Raw genomic sequence first — 27,749 nt, 5'->3', positions numbered from 1 at the left:
ACAAGGAGGCTGCAGAGCGTAAGGGGAGTTGCTGGGTGGAGGCAAGACCATGAGCAGAAAAGAGAAGGGTGAGGGAGAAAACAAGAGAGTTTTTACTGGCTTTTGGTGGAACAACGAGGGCTGGGAGAGAGAGGGAAAGAGCATGTAAATGAGCATCTCTTATAAAGGGACACAAAAGCAATTGTGCCAATTCATGAGTTTGGAAACTTATTTGTTTGTTACTGTAGTAATACCAAGCCTACAAGTCCATATACCTTTTTCATTCTGAGAGACTTTGCCTCCAATGGCAGACAGAATCTTAACAATATTCTATTGAGCCATCAACTCAACCACCAATAGGTTTCCCTGACCAGCAATCTCATAGACTCCTCATGTGTTAGTTTCCTTTCACAGGGTGATGGGTGAAATCTTTGTCTTTTAAGGGTAAAAGACAAGTTGCCTGGTATTTTGATCAAATAAAAGCTCTGCAGTCATCTTATGTTAGATTTCTGAAATTTATGGCAAGCACAGCAGAAAAATTCTCTTTATTTTTCCCCTCCTGTGTGACAGCTGAAACGTCTTCCACAGATGACTCTGTCATTATGCACCGTCTGTTTCTTTACATTAATGGGCCGCAATGTATGCAGGGAAAATTAATCTTAGGAGAGCCAACATTATTTCATGCTTCATTACATGAAATGCCTCCTAACTCTTTGATTATATGTAAAAAAATTGCCCCCGAGGAAGGAAAAAACCCCTCAAAAACCTAGCCTATGATGTACAAACTAATGAATTCTCATTAGATGAGATGCAATTTCTCATTATTTTAATTTTTCCTTACAAGAACTCAGTGTGGAAAGAAAGCTTAGCTACTGTTTCATGTGAGACTCACTTAGATGCACTTAAGTGGAATCTTATCTATAACCTGGATTGTTAATATAAACTTAGTAACGGCATTATCCTTACTAGATTATTGCTAACAAACATAAGGTTTATACAGTGGTACCTTGGGTTAAGTACTTAATTCGTTCTGGAGGTTCGTTCTTAACCTGAAACTGTTCTTAACCTGAAGCACCACTTTAGCTAATAGGGCCTCCTGCTGCTGCCGCGCTGCCGGAGCATAATTTCTGTTCGCATCCTGAAGCAATGTTCTTAACCCAAGGTACTATTTCTGGGTTAGTGGAGTCTGTAACCTGAAGCATCTGTAACCTGAAGCGTATGTAACCCGAGGTACTACTGTATAGTATATGACAAATCAAGTGCAGTTTTAAAAAAGTGTTTAATAGGATTCAACAGAGTTGTAGTAGCAACAAACTCTGCTTCACAACATATTGGTGGTGGTGATGATGATAATCCTTCCCTTACTCCCAAAGAAGCACAGGGTGGCAATCATAGCCCACATCCTAGTTGCTTCCCATCCCCAAACTAAAAAGCTCCTGAATCTGTAGCCTTTCTTTTATGAAAAAGGTGGGACCCCTAATAATAGGTATGAGGACACAATAGTTTTAGGCAAAGTTGTTGACCTCTTTTTTTGTAAAATATCAAAAAAAAGGTTAACTGAATACCGGCTATGTCCAGAAAATTTTGGACACATGGCAACCCTAGTATAACTACAAAATACAAAATATTGCCTATTCCAAGTCACCCAACCACTGCCACAGTGTCTTTTCTCCTGGCAGATCAAGAGGAGCAGATGACAGCAAAGGCTGCAAGGCTTTTAGCTGGGGCAATCAGAATAAGGCCCACTATTTGACTGCTGATTCAGGATCCTAAACTTTTTATTTTGTTCTGTGTATATCACAATGTTTTTTTGTTGCTATGGCTGACGCAAATAAAGTTTCATTCATTCATTCAAAATACCATGAAATAACCTCGATTTCCAAAAGCAAGCCAACAGATTCCCAACAGTATATTTTAATATGTTGTGTCCCCGACCCCAACTTTGCACACACAGGGCTGTGTGTGTGTGTGGCTCCTACTTTTGTTCATTTAAAGAAAAAGTGTAATAAAATTATTTTAATACGGTGATGCTTCAATGTCAAAAGTTTTTTCTGGGGGGTTGTAGTAGTTGTCTGCCCAGCAACTTCCCCCAAACCCCTGCTTATCCCCCTTCCACGCTGGGTGGGTTTCTTTTCTTTAAGTTATACCCTCTCCACACCCCAGTGGATGCTTTAGCTTGTGGTTACAGAAGCATGCTTACAAGGGAAGCTTCCTTTGCTGGGAGTTAATTCAAAGCAGAGAAGAGGGGAATGTTTAAGCACTTTGCTCCATCTTTGCTTCTTTTGGTTTCCATATGGGAAAACATGTAAACACCCCAGCAATTCTGGATGAATAGTCACTGGTGTATAATCTCTCTGCAAACAAATCAGAATTAATGCTCCATAAAAGATAAGACATAGTCTAACCTCTGTGTAAGCTTCTTGCAGACAAATCAGGATGAATGCTGAGTAAACCAGTCATCTAGAGAATCTTGATGACCACTGAGTAAATCAGTAATCTATGGCAGGGGTGTCCAACCGGTCGATCGCAATCTACCAGTTGGTTGTGGAGTGTCCCTGGTCGATCCTGGTCAATCGGCCAAAAGGGCGGGGGGGGAGGAGCTCAACAACTTTGGTCAATCCAATGGTTAGATCACTGCCAGATTTTTTATATAGTGGGAGTAGATCACAGTCTCTTGGGAGTTGGACATGCCTGATCTATGGCATGTGTAGTCAACTGCATCATAGGCAAATTTTAGGAAACGTGACTGGTTCTGCTGCAGTGGGCAGTCAGCCTGGGGGGGGCACAGGGTGCCACAACTATGAAGTAGTGAACTGAGCAGACCAGCAGGTGATAGGCAAAGGGCGACACCAAATTTAGGCCTTGCCACTGAAATTTGAAAGACCAAACTCCATCCCTGACTACTTGCTATTTGAAAACAGGGAAGGTTTCCTTAAAAGAACAGGGCTAACTTCAGCTTTGTCCCTTCTCTTCACTACTGAGAAAATATATTAAACATATTAAAACCGACCATGCTTTCCTTCTTAAAAGAGCATTGAAAAGAGAATACCTGAGACTGAATTCATAGCCTTCATGCTTTCAGAAAGAGAGAAAAAGAATGCACTCACACAAAGAACCCAAGATGTAAAATGATTGGGTACATGGAGGTAAATAATGGGAAGGTTTCTAATCCATATTTCAGGGTCTCCAAGGGCTTGACGGTAACAGGTTTAGAATGAAAATATTGCTAAATAACCCCAGTATGTCTACCATAAAGCCATTATGCATTGTATTTATTACATGCAAATTGCCTAGGTCCTGCCAGGTCATACTGATGCAAACCTTATTGCTGAAGGTTGCCAGCACCAGTAGAGAGATAATGGAAGGAAATGCCTTAACAAATGCCTTATCCTAGTAAAATGGTACAGGAAAATGCACCAGCTGAATGCACAATTCTCTTGGTATCATTATGCTGTGCATGCAGTCAAGTTGGTTTATAGTACAGGTGCTGCTTCCTATTAGATAATGGTTCATAACTGATTTTAATAGCGTGGCTTACTGGAGCATGCTGATACAATGTTGCCTCAAGGTATTTGTCATAAATGTTGAGGAAATTCCTGTACAACATCAGAATTATGTGCTCATATAACGGTGTCCTTTTTTCATTAAAGTAGCACATGGCCATTAATTATTTGGTGGGACATTTAGTAACTCCTATAAAACCTTGCTCTTTTTTAAAATTATGTGTCAGTCTATAGTCTACTTCCAGTGGTTTACAGCAAAGGGAGGGGGGAAATCTACGGAGTCAAAGGCATGGAATTGGGTTACATTTTTGCTTTAAAGAAAGGTTAAACTTAAAGCACATCTCACTTTATAAAAGTTCCCTCTTATTAAAGATAGACTGCTTGTAAGGTGCCATGGAAATACTGAATTGGTGGACAGTATAGTATAAATACTATAAATACATAAATAATGATTCCGTGATGTGTCAGGTTGAACATAGCCCATTGGCCATGCATATTGGTAAACCTGTCTGCAGAAACAGGAGTGGTTCTTGGGAAGTCAACCTGGTCTAGGTTCGAAAGGCACTTTACTGCTGCTGAACAGTTCTAAGTTTGGCCATGGTCTGGATGGGAAATCACTGGGAAATCACCTATGTGGCACACTACATTCAGTTCTGTCATGGACGGAAGGTGGATATAAAATGTAATAGAATAGCCAAGATCTCCACCCAGTTTTGTTCCACTTAAGTTTTAGTTTAGTGTCAATGAAAATCATTCATTCACATATTCAGAATCTTTATACATTGTGTAGTATGTGCACATAGCACATCACCACCCTCTCTTTGTGGTCATCCATGTGAGGTTACTTTCTTACTAAAATTGTGCAGCGTAATGCTAAAAGTGCAGGTTAATGCTTCTGTCTGAGTGTGAGCATGGGACTCAGCTACATTACTGTTGTCAAAAAACAGTGTTTTGAATGCATTACAAACATGCAACACCAGAAGGCGATGTAGAGCACAAAACTTTTCTATGTGATTTTACATAGCGTTTTTTTCCCTTTGGTTATAACAATTTAATTTATGACTTATTTATAGCGTTTTTTTCCTGTGTGTAGATCTACCCATGTATTTTCTAGAAAAAGAGGTGCCAGAGCTCACCATGAACTTCTCCCTTGGCTTGTTCTCTTTGAACGGCAGTGGTACCCATCTGAGAGGTGCTGGAGCTGAGTTCTGGTGAGCTCTGTCTGAAAAGAAAAGCCCCAACTGTATCTCATTTCCACTATAAATAAACAAGAAATTCATCATAGGATCAAAACCCATGTGTTCAGAATGCTACACAAAATAACATGTTCTTGCATATTCAGGAAGATGGGCGGGGGCGTTGTGGTGGGGAGATGTCTTGAGGGTAAGTAGAAAAGGAAAGCCATGTGGGCAAAAAGTAGTTCGCCGCCACTATAAGATTGAGGTGTTCAGAAGGTTAATGTAGAAAGGCAGTCAGCTGAGACGTTTAAAATTCCAAGTCTGCCTTTCACAGTTTTTGTTATTACCTACCCCAGCAGCAATTTCTATGCAGGTGCTTGCTATTTCCAAAATGTTACAGATCAAGAGACTCATCTTATAAATAAATTATAAGGGATTTATTACTAGTGACCCAAATATATGGTCACAGATCTCAGGAGGTCTGCAAGGAGACACATTTCACAGTGTGCATGTGAGGTTTAGTAGCATCTTTAAAAATGCAGGTAAGCGAGATTTGCTGAACAACCAATGTAGGCTTTTTTAAAAAAAAATCATGTTAAATGAAGCATACTAGCATATTTCCATAAATCATTCTCATGGAGCAAATTATTCAGCAAGAAGTGCTGCGTTTTCGGGATGCAGAAGGTCACATGTCAATCAAACAAAAACTGATGAAACTAGTTAAAGATCAATTCTGTAATCAAACCTCAGCCACTTGGATAATGTTTGCGGGGAAGCAGATCTCTAAAAGATGCCAGAGAAGGCTTGTTGGAAACAGAGGGATCTTCAGTAGCTGGGGTCAAGTGATCAGTATGTGTAATGGGGTAGGATCAGAATTTATTTTATTTATGTCCTAACTTTCCTAAAAAGTTCAAGGTGGGTAACAAAAGAAAGAAAGAAAATACACAAATGCAACACAAACTACAAATGCAATAAAAATCCTTAAAAGCTATCTAAAAGAAACAAGGACCCTAGATCACAGAGAGGTTAAAAACAATAGGAAAAGGGTAGGAATTGAGTCGCACGCTTCCTGAATGCTCTGACTATATATTTTGATCACTAGTAATAAGTAGATGCCTTGAAGTGTAACTGTTTAGAAATAGCCAGTGTTTACATATGGAAATTGCTTTTATTTAACTCTGACAAATTCGAAATTAGCAATTGGGAACAATAAGCATTTGGAGAATGGACTGGGCAAATGTCATATAACTTTCTCCAACCCATTCATACATGGACAGAAATGTAAATCATATAGTTGGCACATAAAGCTCTTGGTTCAATTGCTGGCATCTATAGGTAGAGTTGGGAAAGGTTTCTATATATCTATCTATCATCTATCTATCTTACGTGATATGTATCCTGCATACTATAATAGAACATTGAGATACTTCAGAAAACAGGGCTTCTTGAAGAAGATGGAAAAACATACTGAAAGGTCACCCTGTAGCAAAAAGCCTGGTGGTGAAATAAGTCCTTGGTTATAATATTATCTTAAAGAGTCTTGCCTTGACTGTTTGATTTATGGATTCAGTCAAGCATTTTAGCTGTTTGCTAATTGTAAATTCAAATTAGAGATGGTGCAAGACTTTGAACGAGGGGAGCTCGTATTGTGAGTCAGCCTGGTCTCGTTCTAGCTTGGCCCAATTTGAAATGGGATTTTTACCCTGTCCCTGCCATTGCCTAACTCAGGATCCTCCTCCTTCAAACAAAATAGAGCCCTGCCTAGCAGAAAACAGGTAGCTGGCAAGGTTGGGCAGGTTTCACTTCACTGAAAAATGGAGCTTTCAAAGCTTGAAAAGCCCCCTGATCTGTGGCAGGACAAGGTGCTTGGAGCACCAATCTCAGCTGAGGAGAGGCTCTGTGAGTAGTGCCTGGTGACGCTCAAGATGATGATGGTGATGGGTGTGTGTTTCCTTAGGGAGAAAGGGAGGGCAAACTCACAGAGGTCACCTTTTCAGGCTTCAAGCATTCCCAGGAAATGCTTTTTTAAAAAATCTCCCTAAAACTCCAGAGGTTTTTCAAGCATTCAAAAGGAACGCTTGACAAGCACCAATGGTGTTTGGAGTGAACCAGGAAGAGAGGACTTGGCCCTTGCTATGCAGATGCTGCTTAGTGGTAATACAAAGCAGTATATCAATGCTTTAAATTGAATAAAAAACTAATTAATACTTTGCATTACTAAATAATGCAAATCAGTTCCAGGATGTTTTGCATATACGTAGTTTCCCCCTGCAGATAGATGATAGATAGATAGATAGATGATAGATGGTGCAGAAGAAAGAATATTTTATCTGTAATGTATCAGGAAGAGGGTAGTGGCTTTTTGTGGGCGTAAAATATGCTTATCTCAAGGAATCTGTTAGCATATCTATCTTGCAGTTAGCTGTTGACTTGTACGGTTGCTATGGTAAATATTAGTTCATTATCCCACCCTTTTTAGCATATTCATACGCAATTTTTTCTCTCTCATTCAGACTCATTGGTTTCCACTGATAATGAGAATACTCACTAAGAGGTCACTTCTAACTACACTTTTGACAAATGATTGAGTTGAAAACGTATAAACCTAGAGATAATAAACTTTGTGGCCACATTTGGATGATCATCTAAGGCTTCATAAACCATGATTTATAGCAGCACACTCCTCCATTCCTCCTCCCCTATTTAGCTTTGACTGAGCTGTGACTCGGGCTATTTTTTTAAAGTACATTTCATTAAATCCACCGTATATGCCTCTGCAGAGTCTTGTTTTATATTACAAGCTGTAGAAAACATATTCAGAAGATGCTTCCACATACTGCATGCATTTTCCCCCTTGTAATTTAAAGAAAAAAATGGGGGGGGGCAGTTTCAAGTTGCCTGACATTACCCTAGTTTATGGCTTCTCTGGTTATGAAGTCACTTTTGATTGTCAAAATGTCAGGATTTTAATTCTCCCTAATGTCGTGCCTTTATTTCATCAGTGTGGTCAGTTTTGCTCACCAATCCAAATACTCTCTCAATAATACTTCATAGCCAATAGAAACTGACATTATGTGCTGAAGAAGTCTGTAAATGCTTGGCACAGATTCAGATTCCATTTCCTCTCTCTCTCGGCAGTAGATGATTCTCCACCAATCTTTACATGTATTTTCAGTTGTAGCTATCAAATATATCACTTCTGTTACAGAAGCAAGCTCTTACTGTAACAGCTCCTACAGGACATTTGCTATGCTTTCATTGCTGCTGAAAGGTGACAAGTTTTACAGGATCGATGTTTCAGAGTCAAATTCTGAAATGGAAGCGGTCTTACAGTGTAGGAAAAGGATTTCTGGAGTCCTTTCTTTTGGGCAAGTATTCTTTTGATGGTCACTAGGGAGCAAACAATCTAGCTTAGGGTCATTATGCTTAATGCATATTGTGCAGTTACAGTTCTAAATGAACTACAGCCATTGATTTTAATCCTTTCATCCCCAGCCATGGCACCCTGAACCTGCACTTCTCCCAGCACACAGCTACAAGATTCAGAAGGGAAGCTCCCATTGTTGCAAATGGCCATTTTTGTTCTTTTCTCTTTTTCAACCAACCCTTGTAACTGTATAGATAAGGGCCATTTATTCCAGGATGTACTGTGGCTGAGGAGGAAAGAGATCCGCCACATGCTGTATACTGAGATTCCAGTAACAGCTCCCTGCCTCTGACAGCTGTGGTTAATTTACAAAAAGCAAGATAAGTAACTGCATTCAGCAAATTAAGCTAAAATATAATTGAGGTACATATGTGCTCACTAAGGCCTTACATGATGTCCACAGGATCTTACCTCTCTGGCTGCCACCCACTGGAATTTGGCTTCAAGGAAGCACTCTGTTGTAGCTAATAGAATAGGTTGCTTGGTGTTTGTGGTGTGTCTGTAGTGCTTGTGACAGTTTCTTTGGTTTGCAAATGTGCCCACAGGAGCAAAAATGTTGGTGTTAGAAGGCTGGAAGCAAGGTTGCTATTCTAGCATAAAGCAGAACAGCAAAGATCGGGTGCTGCTGAATCATCATTCCCCACTCACTTTATCATCATCGCCCTGCCATGTTAAGTAGCTTGTGCTGAAGTACAGTAGCTGCCCCAGTAATTAAACCTGGCTCTTCTCACCCTAGTTCAACCACCAGGCAGGATCTCAGTGGCCTAAGGAGATCAGCTACCGTATTTTTTGCTCTATAGGACGCACTTTTTCCCCTCCAAAAATTAAGGGGAATGTGTGTGCGTCCTATGGAGTGAATACAGGCTCTTTGGCTTCAGCGATAGCAACGCAAAGCCTCTGAAGTGCAGAGAGAGCACTCCCTCCGCGCTCCAGAGGCTTCCCGTTGCTTTCGCTGAAGCCTGGAGAACGAGAGGGGTCGGTGTGCACCAACCCCTCTCCAGGCTTCCAAGGTAGCCACCTGAAGCCTCCAGAGCGCAGCCGGAACTCCCGCTGCGCTCCGGAGGCTTCGGGTGAACGCACCTTGAACACACAGAACGCACCTTGTTTTAGAGGGGGAGAACAAGAAAAAGAAATCTCCCCCTCTCTGCACAGCACCCCTTCAGCGAAGCGGCAGGAGAAATGGAAGGGGCTCTGTTTCTCCTGCTGCTTCGCTGAAGGGGCGCTAAGCAGAGAGGGGGAGAATGTTTTTTTCTTGTTCTCCCCCTCTAAAACAAGGTGCGTCCTATGGCCGAGTGTGTCCTATAGAGCGAAAAATACGGTAATTCTAGGGAACCTCTGGAGCTCTTCCTGCTATCAGGTAACTTCACTGAGTTCTGGGTGAGACCTAGGTGGAGAGTCGGCTGAAGAAGGAGCTAATATGTGGAAGTCTGTGGAAATTTTGCCCATTCCTAATTGAGATATGTTGCTTATTTCCCCTCTCCCCACTTCTTTCTTTACAATCCTTTTGATTATACCCCCAGTTCCTTTCAATCTCTCTCAAGTTCCAGAGATTTCATTTCCCCCAATACTTGATCAAACCCTTATTGCTAATCGGTAAACCCTTCCTGCTAGAATATGCTGACAATGCAGCTTTATTGAAACATGTCTATGCAATCACATTTCCTATTTGAGGAAATGTTTTGGCTTCTTTATCCTTTCAGTCAATCAGAATCTTTTCTGGAAAAATAGTTCCATGTCCATTTTTCTTTTTGCCGGTGCTGTTGTTGTTCCACAAAAGCTTATTACATTTACTGTTGAATGCCATCTGCTTCTAGATACTATAGATTAGTGAGAGCTGTGGCATGCCTTTTGAAAAAGGCATATAACACTGTGATGTATAGTGCACCATTATGATCCGAGATCATTTTAAACTTCTTTACTTGAATGCATTCAGCTGATCTTCTTTTTTAGAAGCTGCAGTATCAGCATGGCAAAGCCAGCTCAAGTGTGAAGTGAACTTATTCTGAAGGGGGGGGGAGTATTGTTATAAGATACTTATGTTGGGTGTGCTGTTCCTCATACCAGCTTCACACTGATTGAGTCCTTAAGAGGTTCCTAATTCATCTCTAGCCAAGATGGGAAAATCTTCTCACAGGGCAAAGACATCTTCGCCCTGTCAACACTCCTTGGTATGAACCAAAACAGAAGCAAATTTAAGCCTTGCTGATGTGAACAGCTGGGAGTGGGGAAGACACACACACACAGAGAGAGAGAGAGAGAGAGAGAGAGAGAGAGAGAGATGCTACTTTCTACCTGCACTGAAACGATAATCTCATGGCAGAAGAAAATGAGGCCATATAAATCCATCCCCATGGTTTTAGAGGGGAGATTAAGGAGTGTGGGGCTCAATAGGGGGCAGACAGTAATTACAATGTCATAGAGGGAATATAAGAGAAATGGCCCCTGGGTCACTAAAATGTGATTTGTTTCTCTGTGGATGTTGTGTTATTTGTTACATTTCATAATCTTTAGCTTGATTTTCTGGCATCTCTAATATTGATTTTTCAAATACCATTAGAGGGTTTTAGACATTGTCTCTAGGCAACTGATGCTATTCTAGTATTTAAAAAACCCAAATGCTTTTAGAACAGTAAGTTCTTTTTATGGAGTAGGCAGTCCTCATTATTATTACTTCTTTCACACTGACTACAGAACTGCATATTTAGACGACTGAAGCAGTGGATGGGGGTGCATTACATGTTCATCCCCCCATGTTTATGTTTTTAAATGATGCATGACAATATCCCTTGTTAAGTGGTGTGTGTGGCAATAATTCTTATGTTCTCGGATGAAAACAGGTCATAAGATATCTTTTGTCAACTTGGCATATCACTGATATCGTGGAAAGCTTTAGGGATACCTATGTAAAAAAGAAATGCCAATGCTTTCTTGAACCAAGATTTGTTCTTGGCTATATAACACATGGTTAGTGAGGAGAGAGTTCAACCTGAGCCCAGGTTAAGCTAAGATGATAATCCAAGATTTGGTTCAGCACATCGTAACACGAGATCAAAAGGGGGGGGGGACTGAAGAGTATCGTTGTGGATGTAAGAGCTTCTCACATTCCTGGAAAGCCACAATTTGACTTAACATGATGTCTGAACCTGGCTGTTATTTTACAATTTAATGTCAATGCCATACCTGTTGGACTCACAAGAGAGAAAACCCAAAAGGTATGGGCAATTCTTGAACATCCTGGTTACTACACATTCGTTTACAGTTTGCCTAGCAACTGGGGTATGAGAATTTATCCATAAATGGTGAACTAAAACAAACCACCAAGAAAGCCCACCCTTCACTTGTCACCTACCTTGCTTCAGACAGCAGGAGCACTCTGCAGAACATCTGAGTATACAGAAAGTACCGAATATTCATTACTTCTTTTTGAAGTTTCTTCGCAGAATTGTTTTGTGCTCTAAATTTGTTTGGCTCCAACCTGAAGCTCCTTCCTCACCCCTCTTGGCTTCCTCAATGAAAGTATTTTTACCTTTTTACCTTTGGATTCATCCTTGCAATTCACGTGAATTGGACCCTTCTTTTCTCTTTCTTGGAGGTGAAGTGCTATGCACTAGCATTCGGTATATCAAAATATGCTGTGTTATTAAAAAAGCTCTAGTTCAATAGCATGCTGCAGTCTCTTGTGTTGTGACCTATATCATATTAATGAAATATTTCAATTAAGCCGACAGTCCCATTAACTTCAGCAGGAACCTCAAAACCCTTCTGCTACGACTGTTTGGGAATGAATATGTTGCAAGGCAAGTTATAATGTTGAACATGTTTGTGGATGGGGTTAAAATATTGATCCTCCTTCATAAAAACTTGTCAATGAGACTGAAACAGAAATGCATTAACCAGCAAAACTATTAGCTTGTTTAAACATTGGTAAAATTATAAACCAGTACAGTATTGGCTTTCATGTAGTCAGCATCAGCATTTTCTAGCATAACTTTTCAAGTGCATTGGATTTTCAACCATCACAACATTCATGGATCATATTTCCTAAGGTGAAGCAATATATTTCTGCAGATACCTAAAATAATGTTCTGATATTTTTTTTAACCCTTTAACCCTTTTTCACTTTATCTGTCATCAGATAAGGGAGTGTGAAAAGAACCATAGCATGGTTGTGGAGTATCTGCGTTGCAATATTATCTAGCATCCCCACAAACAAATCAGTGATTGATGAATTAAACTAGTTGTCTGGAAGCAACTGGGTCTTCCACAGTCCTTCTGCAGCACAGCACTATTTATCTTCAGCTTCAGAAGAAAGGAAGGTGTGTGTGTGGGGGGGTGTCCCTTCCATCCTAAGCCCAGAGCACAGAGCTGGCTTGTAAGTTATATTTAGATGCTTTCCTCTGCAGTAGATTTTGCCAGACATCCTAGATTTAGAGATGTTCTGTCACAAATTACATGACTTTTATAGCAAAATTGACAAGAACCCTAGAGATCCTTGTAAAAAGAATTACAGCCCATAATTCTACAGGAATAAACTGTTTGAAGGCAACTGCTTTCATGAAATATTCTGAAGTGAATAAGGTAGGAGATCTCTATCTTAAAAAAAAAAATCTCTTTTGACATTAGAAGCCATATGCTCATTCTACATTAGAGTTGGGAACCACCAGCACACGCTCAGCCCAGGTCAAAAATTTAGTTGCATATAAATTCATTCCTTCTTCCTACACACAGAGAGAGAGCCTTTTCTTAATCTCAGGAGCCTAATTTAGAAGTAAGATGGGGATGGGGGGTGGGGGACACATTTTGTTGCTAGTGCTGAACAACTGGGAGAAAGAATTCTTGCTGATCAGTTCAAATTGACCTCTTCAGTTGACAGTAAGCTACCAGTGCATATGTGTAACATTAAGAAAGACTATTCATTTAGACCACAATTCAACTCTGCTGTGTGGTGTGTTGACATGCAGAGGGCTGGGAGGCCAGCTGGCAAGCCCCGCCTGGGCCGTTCCCTTCCAGCCGTCCCATTGTGAAGACCATCACTTCTTCTCTGACGTAAATCAGTGACCCGGGCTTCTTAGCCAGGACACACTATCAGCAGATCGCACTGTGCACACAGAATAGGCGTGAGGCTTATGGAAGCATACTACAACTACAGATTTATTAATCATAAATCAGGACAAAGAAACAGGTTGTCTCTCTCTCTCGTGTTGTCTCAGAGAGAAAACGCGAAAGTAAAAGCTATACTCACAACAGAAGTTCCCATCATACTGTGCTGGAATGCAAACAGACATGTGACACGCAACAATCCCATGTCTATTCCTTAAGGTGGAATGGAAATGTCAACAATGGCAATTGTCCTGTGGCAATATTCAGAAGTTAAAACAAAGTGTTCTCACACTAAACACCTTAAGTGCTGCTGATAATGCCAAGGTTGCAGGCTTGATCCCTGTATGGGACAGCTGCGTATTCCTGCATTGCAGGAATGATCCTCATTCTATGCTTCTAAGTGCCGCAGCTTAGGTGAAATGAAACCATTCCAAAGAGCAATGTCAAAAGCGTAAGAGTTCCTTTGCACTTATATTTGAAATGGCAAGTGTAATATGTTTCAGAACAGGGTAATGGATTTATTAGGGTAGTAATAAAATCACATGATGGTTCAGTAAGCTAAAATTGCCTACACCTATGGTTTGAAGGAACATCCAGCAGCTGTCTATTTGAAGCCTCTTCACTGCAAGCTTCACTGGGGGCACATCGAGCCAGAGGGAAGCAAGAGACACACAGCAATGCAAGAAAGGGAAGAACTGAGGTGCTGGCATAGAGTTGGTAGGGCTGGTCCAGGCTGCAGATATGGTGACCTCCATTTCAATTAGAGAGGAGGAAAGTGCATAAAATAAGGTAAAATTTCTGGGAAATAACAGTTGTGAAATGTTATATTTTAGGAGTGCGCACCAGCCACAAGATTAGACTTGCATCTGTAGCCACAGCTTTGAGAAACAGCCCAATCTCTTTCTGTGTCCTCCTGATCTGACTCATTTTTCAGAACCAAAGTAGATCTGTTATATGATGTTTAGCAATCTTAACCCCCCCATGAAGTACCTTGTGAGTTCTGTCTTGCGTTTGCAGAAAAATATGTATCGGGCTATTTTGCAACATATGTCAAATGTCAGTCGAATGCCACTCTGCATATTTTCTGGACCTCTTGGCTGCAGGCAGCAACAGCATCTTTAATCCATTTGACTAGAGCTGCAGAAAACTCAGAAGCAGCACCAAGCCTTCCTGCTTATGTATTTTCTTTGTGAGTTGGGGTAGGGGGAAATGGGGCAGAAGTTGATGACTTGAGCTCATTTTCTTTCCAAAGCCATAGATTGGATTATAGTGTCAATACATACAGTACTCAAGTCAACTTGTTTCCATGCAAGAATAACTGTTCTTGTGAGTGCTCCCTATTAAACACAGCTGGAGTGTAACAAGGCTTAGCAGCGTGAAGCAATCAAACAGTTTCCAGTTATAGAAGCTGAGTCGTCCCATCGCTTTTATTGAGCCGTGGAGCATTATTTGTCTTCCGACTGTGTCTTGCCTTTGTAAAAACAGCACAATTAACGCTGATTGTAACTATGGAGGGAGCTGCAGCAGTTGTTGCATTGTAGTGGGTACGGCTCAGGATGTAGTGGGGCTTTCTGCCCTCCTCCTCCTGAAAGCAAAAAAAAGGAGGAATATTTTAAGACCTTTGATACCAAACACAAACACATTCCCCATCTAATTATTAAGTTGCCTCCCCTACAGCTGTTTTTCCCCCTGTTTGATTGTTAAGTTTGACATGAGCATTTGATTTGCTCTGTCTTTTTGTTTGTTTGTTTCATATTCAAAGTTTTGATAGTCATCTATAATGTGAATGCCCTTTTATTCACATGCATATTAACCCACCATGTACGGCAGTGCTCTGGCTACAGCCGTAGAGAAGATGTACTGATGTGCTAACTTGACTACCTGTTTTCAGCTGACAGCTGTCAATCTTGTCAATAATGAGCAAAAAATGTTCCATCTACTCATGTAAATTACTACCAAAAAAAGCTATAGTTCCATCAAGTCATCTTTCAACTTCCCTTCTGTGACCAGAGGATTGCTCCTAATGGGGAAGAGGGCTTGCTAGACTATAGAGCATAGTGCAAAACAAAATCATTGCTTTATCCTTTCCCTGTTTCTTGTTTTCCATGGCTCTGCATGGTGTCTTGGAGAAATGGTGGCTTTCACTGTCTCGTTTTATTGCTGCCTCACCTGCTGCGTTTGTGTACTGGATGGCCCAGTGAAGTCTTCAAATCAGCATGAATATTTATGGCATGTTGATTGGTAAAAGTGTCAACTGCATGGCTGTCCCATTCGGGGGGGGGGGAGCTGGCTTAGTCCTCTGAGGCCCAGGGCAAGTGTACCCATCGGGCCCCCACCTCACCACTCTGCACGGGCCTGACGGCACCCATAGTCTGGCAAAAAGAATTAGGTAAACTGAGGGTCACAACTTCATCAACATTTTAAACAATACATCTGCGGAGAGACTGAAAGCTGTGCTGGCCTTTCATGAACTTGAACAGGGGGACAGAAGAGGCTAGACCCACATAAATGCCTGTGGGGATTTCTGCCCCACAGCAAGAACCCTTTTACCCTAAGTTCACTAGTGGTGGGGGTTGGGAGGTACTCCTCTCCACAGACTACTTTCAGGTATCCAAGATATTTTTCCTTACACAAGTTAATGACAGGATTCCTATCTCATTAACATGAGAGAATTAAATAACTGAGGGGAAATCTATCTTCCCCATGGCCCAGTTACACCAAGAGTTCCTGGAAAGGGTGGGCTTCTGGCCCCACCCCCAGCCATTTACAAGGACCCAGCATTTCATGCTCAATAAGGACTCACTTTGGGCTATATTGGCTGAGGTGGAGGAGCTGTGCTGCCAAAAAGAACGAGATCACAATCATACTCATTTCTCCCAACAATCCCTCTGAAAAGTGAGGTTTTGTGGGGAAGGGTTTCCCAATGAAGCACAGATGGAGGTGTGCATTGAGAAATAGCATTAAAAATGTTATGAACGATCAAAAGCACTAAAAATAGCAATAAAAGTGTTTGGGTGGTTCACATGGAAATCTATAGCTCATGAGCGATAATCTCAGTTGCTGTTTTTTTAAGTCCTCCTATAAGTGGTCTGAGAAATCATGGAATTAAGGGCAAAAGTGGTGGCATTGCTAGACATGTGTCATGTGAAACATGAGGAAGCAAGAAGCAGAAATATCTGGGTGGTAATGTGGATTGGACCATACTATTGATGATGTGCAAAACCTGCACAAACCAAGCTGAGCCTGACCCATCCATTCCTAACTTGCTATTTCCCACCTGGCTTTATGTTTGACTTTTTCTCCATCCTATCCAGGCTGAGCTTTAAATATTCACCCCTGTACAACTCTCTCTCTCTCTCTCTCTCTCTCTCACACACACACACACACACACAGGCATTTCACGGGGGCCACATTCTAACACACTAGGCGATGCCCTTAATGCCCAGTTTGCATCACACCCCTGATGTTTTAACTACAAATGCTTGAGTCCATGTCCTGAGTTTGTAAGCTGATTCTCTGGTGATAACTCGTCACCCCCAATTCCTTCTGGCTACTATCCTTCTATGCAATGCACTTATCCCTTTCCAAAGCAATCTCACTAGGAATTCTTAAAAGCAACAGGAGGAAAACATTTAAATATGCTCACGATTGGAAGATACTATGCACATTAGTACTATCAAGAACAAAACTTTTTAGCTTGGTTATCCTTGAGCTAGCTGTTCCACTGTTTGGGTTGGAGCCCCTTTGCAATTTATGAAGAAATTATTATTGCTTTAATACTGAGGAGAAGGCTCAATGAGTCATGAAAGTGCATACTTGACTTAAATGAGAAGTTGGCTGAAGAAAGCAGGTGTGTGCACAGATTTTCATTTACTAAAATGTTCCAGAGGCAGAAGAACTTTATTTTAATATTGGGTTGAAATGAGAACTGCAGAGTCTCTAATGCATGGATGGAAAGATTCTTCAGAATAACTGTAACAGCTCTGGTGTCTCTTGATTAAAATGTCATTTAATTTTCCACAGCTGTACTCCTGACATTATCATAGACAACCCTGACATTTCCCTGCAGCTACAGCAGAAGAAGAGGCTAGACACCAATGGAGATGTTTCCTTTCCCCGCATCAGAACCAATAGAATACCATTATAAACTACCCCAATATTTTTCTTCACAACAGTGTTTTACGATCATTATACTTTGGAACACAGTCCCTAAATAGGAATCACATTCATTCCATTTGTATACTCTCCTGAAACATGTTGCCAGTATTTTTTTAAATCAAAACTCTTAGGGTTTTCTTCAAAATTTATCAGAGTAATGCAAAATTCACTTTAGCAGCAACCCATATAGAAATGGATGGATGTGTGAGTGTCTATGTTTAACCATATGCTTGCCTCCCAAAACTCCCATTGCATATGTGTATGGAAGTGTACCCTGATTTGTAAGGCATTGCACCTGAGCAATTCACCATACTATCAGAGCTGATGCATGAAATTTCTTAAAGCACCCTACATGTAGTCACCAAAAGATGTTTACTTTCCCCACTGATTCAGTGTTTATGTTGGATTTGTTATAAGGACCTTGTGCATCTGCCATGCAGTGATGGTGAGCTATACAAGCAGGACCAAGACATATTGGCAGAACTGGCACAAACAAGAAAGAAGGCGGAGCAGCATAAGGCAGAAGCAAAGCAGCTGAGCATTCGGATTGAAGATCTAAGAAGAAAATTAAAAGAGGCAGAAAGCAAGGTACGTAGATTGTAATTGTTATCAGATACACATTAAGTATGCAAATGAATGACAATGCATTTCAAATCATTTATATGTTATCACGGTTACTAGAGAAATGGGCCATGGTTTGACCAATTTTATTTCCCTTCTCCACACCTGTACCTTCTCTCATCACTTTGCGTCCTAAGGTCTGCTTCAGAAATGCTCTGGATTTGTAAGATTAATTTCTTGCATATAAACTGGTTGTCCAAAAATTAATCTGAACTCCCCTGCAAAATGTGACAGCAATCTTAAAGTTCTTTACACGTTAACTTTTCCCCTTCCCAGAAGAAAATAATTTTAGACCACAATGATTTTTTGTCCCCAACCAGGCCAAATAATATTTCAGTTTGAAAAATCTCTGTTACTTTTAATGAATAAATACCATTATCAGCTATAAGATGCTCATTCTATTCTATTGAACTGTGGCGTGTCAGTTTCATAAAGTGCGACTTATATGAGGAATGGTCTTATGGATGGTTTTCAGAAACTTTTGAGCTGGGGTCCTCATGCAGGGGGTTGTTAGTTAGTTTCGCCTTTAATAGCTTATGCGTTACCACCTTCTGCCAGTGAGGCAGCTATAGAAGCACGAAGCCATGCTAGGAAAAGTGGCAATCTCCACAGGGCCTCCCTTGTGATGACACATCCACAAACCCCTATTAGTAAAAAATAAAATTAAAAATTAAGTGTATTCCCATGGAGCTCATCAAAAAGTGACAGCAAAAATCACTCTGAAGTGAAAATGGTTTTCAGTGCCCACCCTTAGAAGAGGAGTTCTCTGCTAAATCTTGTCGCGGTGTCCTTGCAAAGGGATGACTGGACCAACCAGAACCAGCTTCTGTAATTCACTCACTTGCAAGTACAAAATTGCTTCAGGGCCTCTCTGTAGTTTGAAACTTGGCATGCTTCAGAACTTGCCTGTAAAAAAAAAATTAACAACTCATTTAAGGTTCATTAATTCAGCTCTGTTGGCCTGTGGGCATGGTGCACATCTTCACTTAAATTGGTTTTCACAAGAAAAGGAAAAAAAGGGCTAATCCTTTATGGTCAAGCTAGCTAGGCCTTATGGTCCCAAAGCCTTAAAGATCTATAAAACTAATACCAAGAGCAATATAGACAATAATTAGAAAACACTTGATTTTTTTAAAAAAAATTCCGGTTAGATATGACAGTAAATTACAGTGAAATTTTATATCTAGATCCATTAAAAATGTATATGTTTGGTAAATTGCATGAGCTTCTTATTACTATGAAATAAAACACCTACTGACAAGTGACTTCCTTGAAAATGTCAAAAGCATAATTACTTCCCCCTTGCTTATAGGTGGGTCGGGGGAGAAAGAAGGCTAGGTGTTTTCAATGCATCATTTAATTGTAATAAGACTTTCTTTTTAGATTGAAGGGACATTTTTCTTAAGAGAAGTCTCAGGTTTCCCATTGTTCCAGCTATAATATACTCAGGACTGCTCAGTCAGGACTGCAGCACACGGAACTGTCTGCAGGATTGTTCCCTACATCTTGGATTAAGCCAGTTTAAGCCACTAGTTTACCAACTCACTTAAATTTGTTCACTGTAGAATTAAAGTTCTGATAGTGTGGGCATATCCAATGACTGGCCAAAAAGTGAAAGATTGGTGTTTATTTTAGATTTAGGGAGAAGTCAGATGCTACTTTCTTGGAATTTAGAAAACTGGAAGCAACTCTGCATCAGTCAGCATTTTAAAGATAATATATTGATTTTTTTTTTATAGTAGAAAGTACATTAATATGTCTTTGGATGATGCACAAAACTGAGGTCCTGACCACTCTTAATTATTAAGTCCCATGGCATTAGGGGTTCAAGCAAATTCTGGCCAAATTCCACCCATCGATTTTGGGGGTTGTGCTATGTTAATTGAGGGCAGAATCTGGCTTAATTTCAGATGGGATAATTTAATTCTGCCTAACTTAATTTCCTATGCTGCTTTTATACTGTCAGTATCATTTTATACCATTTATACTAAAATTTGATTTATTCTGCTCCTTAAACAAGTCAAGTTATCCATCGTGGACTTTGTATTGACTCACAGTGTGGAAGTGGTGCTTGCACAGCCCACTTTCCAGAACCTTCTGGAGCGTTTGGTGCCCACAGTGCTCTTTCTTATTCACCTGACAAGGATCTTTTGAGGTGAAGCATCTCAGTCAAGGGGTGGACTTGGTGCATTTTCCACTTATGGTACTTCATCTTTATCCATCGTGGAACAAAGAGCTGAGTCTTCTCTTTTCTAAGCAAGAGTGAAAATCACAATTCAGTTGTGTTCTTTCTCATCGTGAGGCGATATTCAGCTGTTGATTGATTCAAGTAGTGGGACATCTTAAGAAAGTGTGAAGAGTGTGGGGCGAAGATGCCCAGTTTGATGATGCCACCACGGCCCAACTTGCTATAGATTTAGGGACACATACAGTTTGCCAAAAGTTTACTAAGCAAGCTAGGGTGGAGAGAAAATCCAGGTTTTAAAGTTCTTCTCTTATGTCCTTCTCTAAAACTGCTAAGGTGCTGTAAAGCCATAAGGTTTAGTAACTAAGGTGAGGGTCAAATACATAGTGATAGACAGGCAGATATTTAATGGACAGAGCAATCTGCAGGAGGGAGTTTGGATAAGATGTGGAGGTGACTCTCTGCCCAGCTCTGCTCAGCTGTGTGGAATCTACTGCCAGCATATGCTCCTGAAGTGGAGAGTTTCATATTGTTCCCCAGATAGCAAGAAATGAATAACCAAATAGCAAATATAACCATATAGACCAAATGCAATATAATAAGTTTTGATCCTAACTTCCACTTAGGGCTGTCAGTACCATAAAGTCACTTTCACAGTTCCTTGGACAGCTACTCCTGTTCCCTGCTTGTGAGTTTCACTATTTTTCAGTGGTGGAGGCTGCTCTATTTGTCCCTTCTTTTTCCTTTTCTCATTTGTCTTCCTGATTGCCTTCTCCACTTTTCTGCTTCCCCTTGCCTTCCTCCAAAATCACTCTTCTTCCCTCTGCTGCTCTCTTTTGTCTCTCTCCTCGACCTGGTGTTCTTCACTCTTTTGCTTTCTCTTCTGCTTCTCCAACAACATCCCTCTCATTCTCCTTCCATCTCTACACAGCTGGCATTCCAGGGCCTATAGGTCTTGGATCAATCTCTTAGGGAGACTCTGCTGTTTCAATTCTGACTTTGAGTCAAAATCAGCCAGGCCTACTTTCCTGCATTTGAAGGTATTTCCCAGGGTCAATTCAGCAGCACTACAACTCTGCCTCCCACCCACAATGAGCAGGCATTACAGTTTGTTAGATTTTGGGAAGCTTTGAGATCACAAGGTGCACAGATCTTTCCCTTCAGATAGATGCCCCCAACCTCCATAAAGCCCACTAAAGAGGTGCCTAAGAAATCCCCAATGTGTGGGGATCTGAGCAAGCTTTCTAAGCTGGCCAAAACAAAGGCAGGTATGAAGGCTGTTCATCAGCATTGACTCCTGAAGCAAGACCTGGTCCTGGTGATCATGATTATTCTATCTAAGGCTAAACATCCTTTAGCTCCTGGCAGAACAAACATCCATATTAGAAAGGTTCCAGCAGAAGTTGTCAATAATTCCATGGGAACCACTTTTCTACCAACAATAGTTGGATAGTTTTAGTTTCATTGCTGTTGTCTTTCCTCATTCTTGGAAGTGGAATGAGAAATTAAAGAGAAGGTATTCAATGATGAAAACAGTTCATGCAACTTTCTTCTCAATGAAGGAGAGTGGGGACTCATTCAAGTGGATAAGGGTTCAGTATCTATCTGTCTATCATCTATCTATCTGTCTGTCTGTCTGTCTGTCTGTCTATCTATCTATCTATCTATCTATCTCAATCATCTATTTATCTATATCAATCATCTATCTATCTATCTATCTATCATCTATCTATCATCTATGTATAATTTTCAATTATAACAAAGAAGAAAAAAAATAATTATAGCAAAAAAGATTTCTGAAATATCAATCAACAGTAATTCTGACATTTTGAATATCAACTTCTCCCCCTCTCTTTCTGCAGTTCCTTAAAATTGTTTTCATCTCTCCCTGCATATCCCAAATTGTCTCAATCTTTTCAGATAGATAGATAGATAGAAAAGAAACTGCAGGTTTTTCCAGTAGTCCTGCTAATTTCTTGATCTGTTTGCAATTTGTTTGTAAATATTCAAGAAACCATTTCTATTTCTTAATAAAAAGTTTGTTATCAGTATTTCTTATTCTTTCGGTAAGTTTCACCATTTCTGCATATTCCATTAATTTCTGCAGCTATTCTTCTCTCTCCGGAGCTTTTTCTTCTTTCCTTATGGGTCCACTATAAATTCCCTTGTGAGATGGAAATATTGCGGAAAGCTCCCTCTCCCTCCGGCCCATGATCCTCTGTTGTGTAATCTGGGTCTCCAAGACATGTATTTCCACATAAGCATCAGATAAAATACTGTCCCTTTCTCAGATTTATATACATAGAAAAGCATTTTTGGTTCAAAGTTCTCTCAGTCAGACTCTTCATAGCCTCAAGGATCTTTATTAAGCATGCAATTCTAAGAATCACCCATCTCTGGGAATAGAACAGAGAATTTTTGATGATTTTCAATCAACCTGGCACATCACCAATTATTTCTGCTTAGCACATCTCTCATGTGTGGATACCTTTCTGGATTCAACATATGCCTGAACCACAGGAGCACTCCAACGTTATTAAGAACCTACTGCCCACACTCATGTACAATATGCCCACATTGTTCAGAAACTCCTGGGCCTTCTTGCATCCTTGTTATGTCCCTGTTGTGCCATCCATTCAAGATAAGGCTCTTCAGATTCTTCTTCTACTGCTCTTCCTTCTACAGGTTATCTATTCCATCCCATGTTGGATGGAGCATCTTTACCTTTTCAGATCCATTAGCATTCCTCTCCCCATACTATGAAGTGTTACCATGCTAAAGTACTGAAGTTTTAGAGATATTAACCATTTATATCTCTTAGATTCACAGCAAAATCTTAACTGTACAGGATAGCTCATGAATCACCACAAGGTTACTGCGTGGAAGACGTAGTAATCTTTCATGGGCTTACTCTGCCAACTTTTAACCTTTCATTTATTGTTAAATTCCTATGTGCGTACATGAGGACAGTTTAGCAGATTCCTCACAACAACGTTTCTGTACCTGATGCAGCTGAAATGAACAATTCTTTTTAAATTTATAAATCACACCTAATGGTCCTTTTTCCTTGACAAACTATGAAGCCCGAATGCACAGCAGGCACGTCTAGGAAATTAATCACTTTCACAGCTTTTGACGTGAATCCTTATTTCTGCTCAAATATTTAATTGTGCTTCTTTAAAAATGTTGTGAGGCCAGGATACATTTGTGATTGAGCTATCTTTCCTAGGATGCTTTAGTTTAAAATTTGCAAGGGTGTGTGTGTCCATTTAAATATAATATGCACAAATGCATAAGTAAATAAATAAAAGCAGGATTTAAGCCGGTCTCATTTAGATACAGCTTCTTGCAAATTCTCTCAATAACCTCAGAGATTTGGGAGGTCACAAACAGGATAGGTAGCATGCCGGTTGGCAGTTCTCTTAATTGCTCCACTTTGCAGAGCTTTATTCTCTCAACTCCTTTAGTGTGACTGAGCCATCTGGCTGGGAAATGTTTTATTATTTCTTAGGGACTCCACTAACAATGCCATTTTTAAAAAAGCTTCTGTGACTGTAAACTTGTTAAAATTGCAGCTAATGAGATGCATTGCAGGTTTGCTGTTATATCCCTCCAAAAAATAAACCCAATAATATGGAATAAAACACAATAATATGGAATAAAACACAGGAAGGTTTTACTATGATAGCCCACAAGTCCTGTTTAAAAGTAAGGGCATTCTCTGTCATATACCTATCCAAACCATGATATCATCTGAAGGAGATCCAATCCAGGAGCCTTCAACATGTGAAGTGAGGCACCTGTGCACCAGGGAAGTGGCCTTCTTTGTGTTGGTATCCCGTTTGTAGAATTCCCTCCCCTGATAGGTTCCCCTAACACCTTCCTTATATTCTTTATTTCTTTATATATTTTTATTCTTTACTTATCTGTCATCAGACAAACAATTCCAGCATGGGGTACATCAAACATAAAATTAAATTAAAGTACATCAATTTCAGTTTCTTTAAAACACTTTAAAGACTTTTTTCTCCTTCCCAGGTCTTTTACAGAACCTGTGATATTTTTGTTTTAAACCATTGCTTATGTGCTGTGTATTAATTTTTTTTAAGCTATCTGGTTTTATTCTGCTCTCTGCTGGAAATCTTTAGGTCACAAGTTGCTATTTTATTATATGATTCTTTTATGTTATTGTGTGTTAATATTTTGTGTTTGTGAGCCATCCAGAGGACAATGCTATTGAGTGGCCTTATGTAAGAGTAGTTGTTGTTATTTAAAAGTCACTAGAAGCAGTTTGTTTTCTTTGAGCTGTGTAGAGATGGTAGTTTTTCAGAGATTTGGCAATATAGAATCGTTATAGTCTTTGGTCCACTGTGTTGTTCTTGCATTTGCTTTCTCAGTAACATCTGTAGTCAAACAGACCCACAGTTTTTGAATGCTATCAAAACCAGGAAGACCTGTTTGAGCACAGACTTTATCACAACGTAAGAAATAATGCTTATACTGCAGGCAATAATGGCACTATCATGTCATGTTAGGGGGTGTATTATGTGTCCATAGTCTTAAATGGTATGGAATCTAAATGGTATGGGCTAGTTAATGTGAATCAGTCAACTATTGTGCTGCTCATCACTTTAAATCCTTCATCTGGAGGAAATTGTCTTTTGTTCTGTTTTCCAATTCTTCAAAGCATCCAAAAAGAAGGGAGCCTTTGTTTCTGGAACCATTTTCCCTCAATAGGAAATACAATACAATAGGAAGCACAGGGCACACACATTCCACACACACAAAAATGAGATATGGGGTATACTCATAACACAGTGCAATTTATGGAATTTACTTCTCCAGTGTATTGCATTACAGTGAGGCCAGCATCACTTGTGTAGGGTTGCCATACATCTGGAATTTCCCAGACATATCCAGAATACTGCAGTCGGCTGCAGTGTCTGGGTGGAAATCGGCTAAATATTGCGGGGGGGGGGGAATCAACAACTTTTCTGTCTAGATTTTCACTGTTTGAAATATGGCAACTTGCACTTGTGACCTGTTAAGCTCAATATGCCATATTAGCCATGTATGGTGGTTTATCAAATACTTCACTATACCACCTTCCTGGGACTGCAAAATCATGGGGATTGCTAGCCATCTGCTGGTTGGGCATCCTGAGTGATGCAGACCTAAATTAGTTATAGTCATCCATTATGCTCTCTCTCTCAAGCCTCAAACTGCTTTCCATCTGCTGGCAATCACAAGCTTCTTTTTTGCAAGGAACTATGCCTTAGTAATTTCATCAGATTTCAAGACTATCCCAGGATAAGAGCACAAAGAAAATGGATAAATAACAACACAATTCCTCTCAGAAGTTAATCATGCTGCATTCAAGTGGGGTTAGGACTGTAGCCTAAATGTCAAAGATGGGCCTCAACTTTCCGTGTCGTTAAAGAGTCAGACCTGTATCGGTTGTCATTGAAAACAGCCTCCTGATATACTGTGGGAGTGCCTTCGCCTCTAGCATGCATGCTCAGCTGCACCCTGAACATGCAGGGTGCTCAGAAATGTTTAGTTATGGGTCCTGTGCTGTGCAAGATGCCATAAGGGGACACATGCTGTGGCAGCCCCTTAAAAAATGTGCATGGTAGAATATTAGTGCTTGTTATAAATGATTTACCATTATTAGATTTCATTCCAGATTTTCAGTTGTCAATTCCTAATAGGGCTTTTAAATCATGGTGAGACTTCATTGCTTTTCCAATGATTTGCCTAGCATTTTATTGGAAGCAGTATGCAAATTCCATCGAGTAATCTAGAATATTTATCCTGGCTGCGTGTGGTACAATTTCCTTGTTTCTTAGGGCTCATATATATTTCAACTAAATATGGCAAATCATACTGGAAAGGATGTCTTCCACTTTTTTCACACAAAAAAGTGCATTGATATAGGCATCAAAATCTTACTGTATTTCAGTTGTAATTGTTTGTGTCAATTTGGATTTATTTATTTTTTGGCATGGTTTATTGCTGTTGGTCATGGCAACAGAGCGGTTGGCATAACTTGATAGAAAAAGAGACCTCCATTATGAATTATCTTGACCCTGCTACTAGTCTTTATTTAAATAATGTGACCTGAAAGGCATGCATAAATACCCCGACCTCCTAATACTTAATGTAAAGACTAACACATGAATTCTGTGTTACCAGCAAAGTTTAATTATCACACATAAGAAAGAATTGGGTTTCACATAAACAATAGTATCTTCCTCTGAAAGTAAACTCATGATTCAGGAAACATTCAGATAACCAGTTAGCCATTTCTCACTGGGGTCATGTCTTCTCAAATTCAAACTCTGTGAAATAAACAGAATTATAAGCAGAGAGAAACTTGTGGGAAATAAACAAAGGTAGAAAGGAATAAAACCCATTCATCCAGAAAGACCCCTTCCTGCTCCACAGGGAATAGTTGGCTCCCAATAGTACTTAAACTCTAGATTTTCAATGGTTGGGTAGCTCCTAAGCTCCAGTCTTTGCTTCTCTCAAGAGTCAGAAAGATGCAATAGGTGACTGAAGGAACAGAATCAGTTGAAGCTGCTGTGCACCAGCCCTTCTTATGATCCATATGTATATTTTTTTATTGTAAATATGTGTATACCACCTAACAACTAAAGTTCCCTGGGTGGCTTTCAATCCATGAATACTCTGCCCCACCCCAATCTATGCCTGTTCACATCAGCAAAGCTGTGTATGCAGCTATACAGCTGTACCGTAAATATGAATAGATCAAAGGGCAGGGGTCAGCACTTGGTTAATAGTTCAATGAATGTCATAGATGGCGGGGCAGAGCAGAGCTTTTCACCACGATACCACTCTCCTTATTTGTGTTGATTGAACATGTGGCTCATAATGTATGAAGATGGATTTAATAACACATCCAACATCCCTCAAGATTTAGTTTCTCTTTGCATGATCCTCTCGTAATTAGCCATGCCCTTTGAAATGAAAGTTGATGTTGTGACTACGTTTGTCTCCAGAGGCGCATTTGATGAGATTTTGGTGGATTATCTCAATAAAACCCAAGTGCTTGCCTTTAAATGCTGAATTTATTCTAATAAACCTAATGGCATGTTCTTGGCAGTGATGGATGTTCTGTACACTAGACTGTAAAAGGCCAGGAAAAAAATCTCACTGTGTCATGGCAATATAAACATTTTCATTATATAATAAAATCCAACAGATGCTTTTCTCTTTCCAAAACCAATGTGTCTTGAGTTAGCAAAATTCAGCAAGCCACCTCCAAAATGTTTTTATGAAGATTTAAGTCTCCTTCATTGCATTTCTCTCTCTCTCTCTGTCTCTCTCTCTCTCTCTCTCTCTCTCTCTTGTTTCAGGATAAAACAGGTGTTCTATAAAAGAACTATCTTGTGCTTACAAAATCCTGTTTAGGATTCTATAACTATTGTTTGGCTTGACCATAAAACAGCACAGCTAAAGCAGACACAGCTGGTCATTAATAACTTACAAAAACTACACATCCATGAGGCCTCCACTGTCATCACTCTGTAATAATTTTACAGCATCAGTGCAATAAATGCTGCATTATTACGCTT

The 27,749-nt window shown here is 40.0% G+C and overlaps 1 protein-coding gene across 1 annotated transcript in view; it reads left to right on the top strand.

Annotated features, from left to right (window-relative positions):
• Positions 1-27,749, top strand: part of CCDC102B (coiled-coil domain containing 102B) — a 544,870-nt gene that overhangs the window by 510,824 nt on the left and 6,297 nt on the right. The window contains exon 9 of the mRNA XM_082235272.1: positions 17,763-17,933. Within this exon, the coding sequence (XP_082091398.1) occupies positions 17,763-17,933 (171 nt within the window). The remainder of the gene's footprint in view (positions 1-17,762; positions 17,934-27,749) is intronic.

Source organism: Podarcis vaucheri (genome assembly GCF_965113315.1).
Source record: "Podarcis vaucheri genome assembly, chromosome: 8".
NCBI lineage: Eukaryota > Metazoa > Chordata > Lepidosauria > Squamata > Lacertidae > Podarcis > Podarcis vaucheri.
This window is presented reverse-complemented; position numbering and strand designations above follow the sequence as displayed.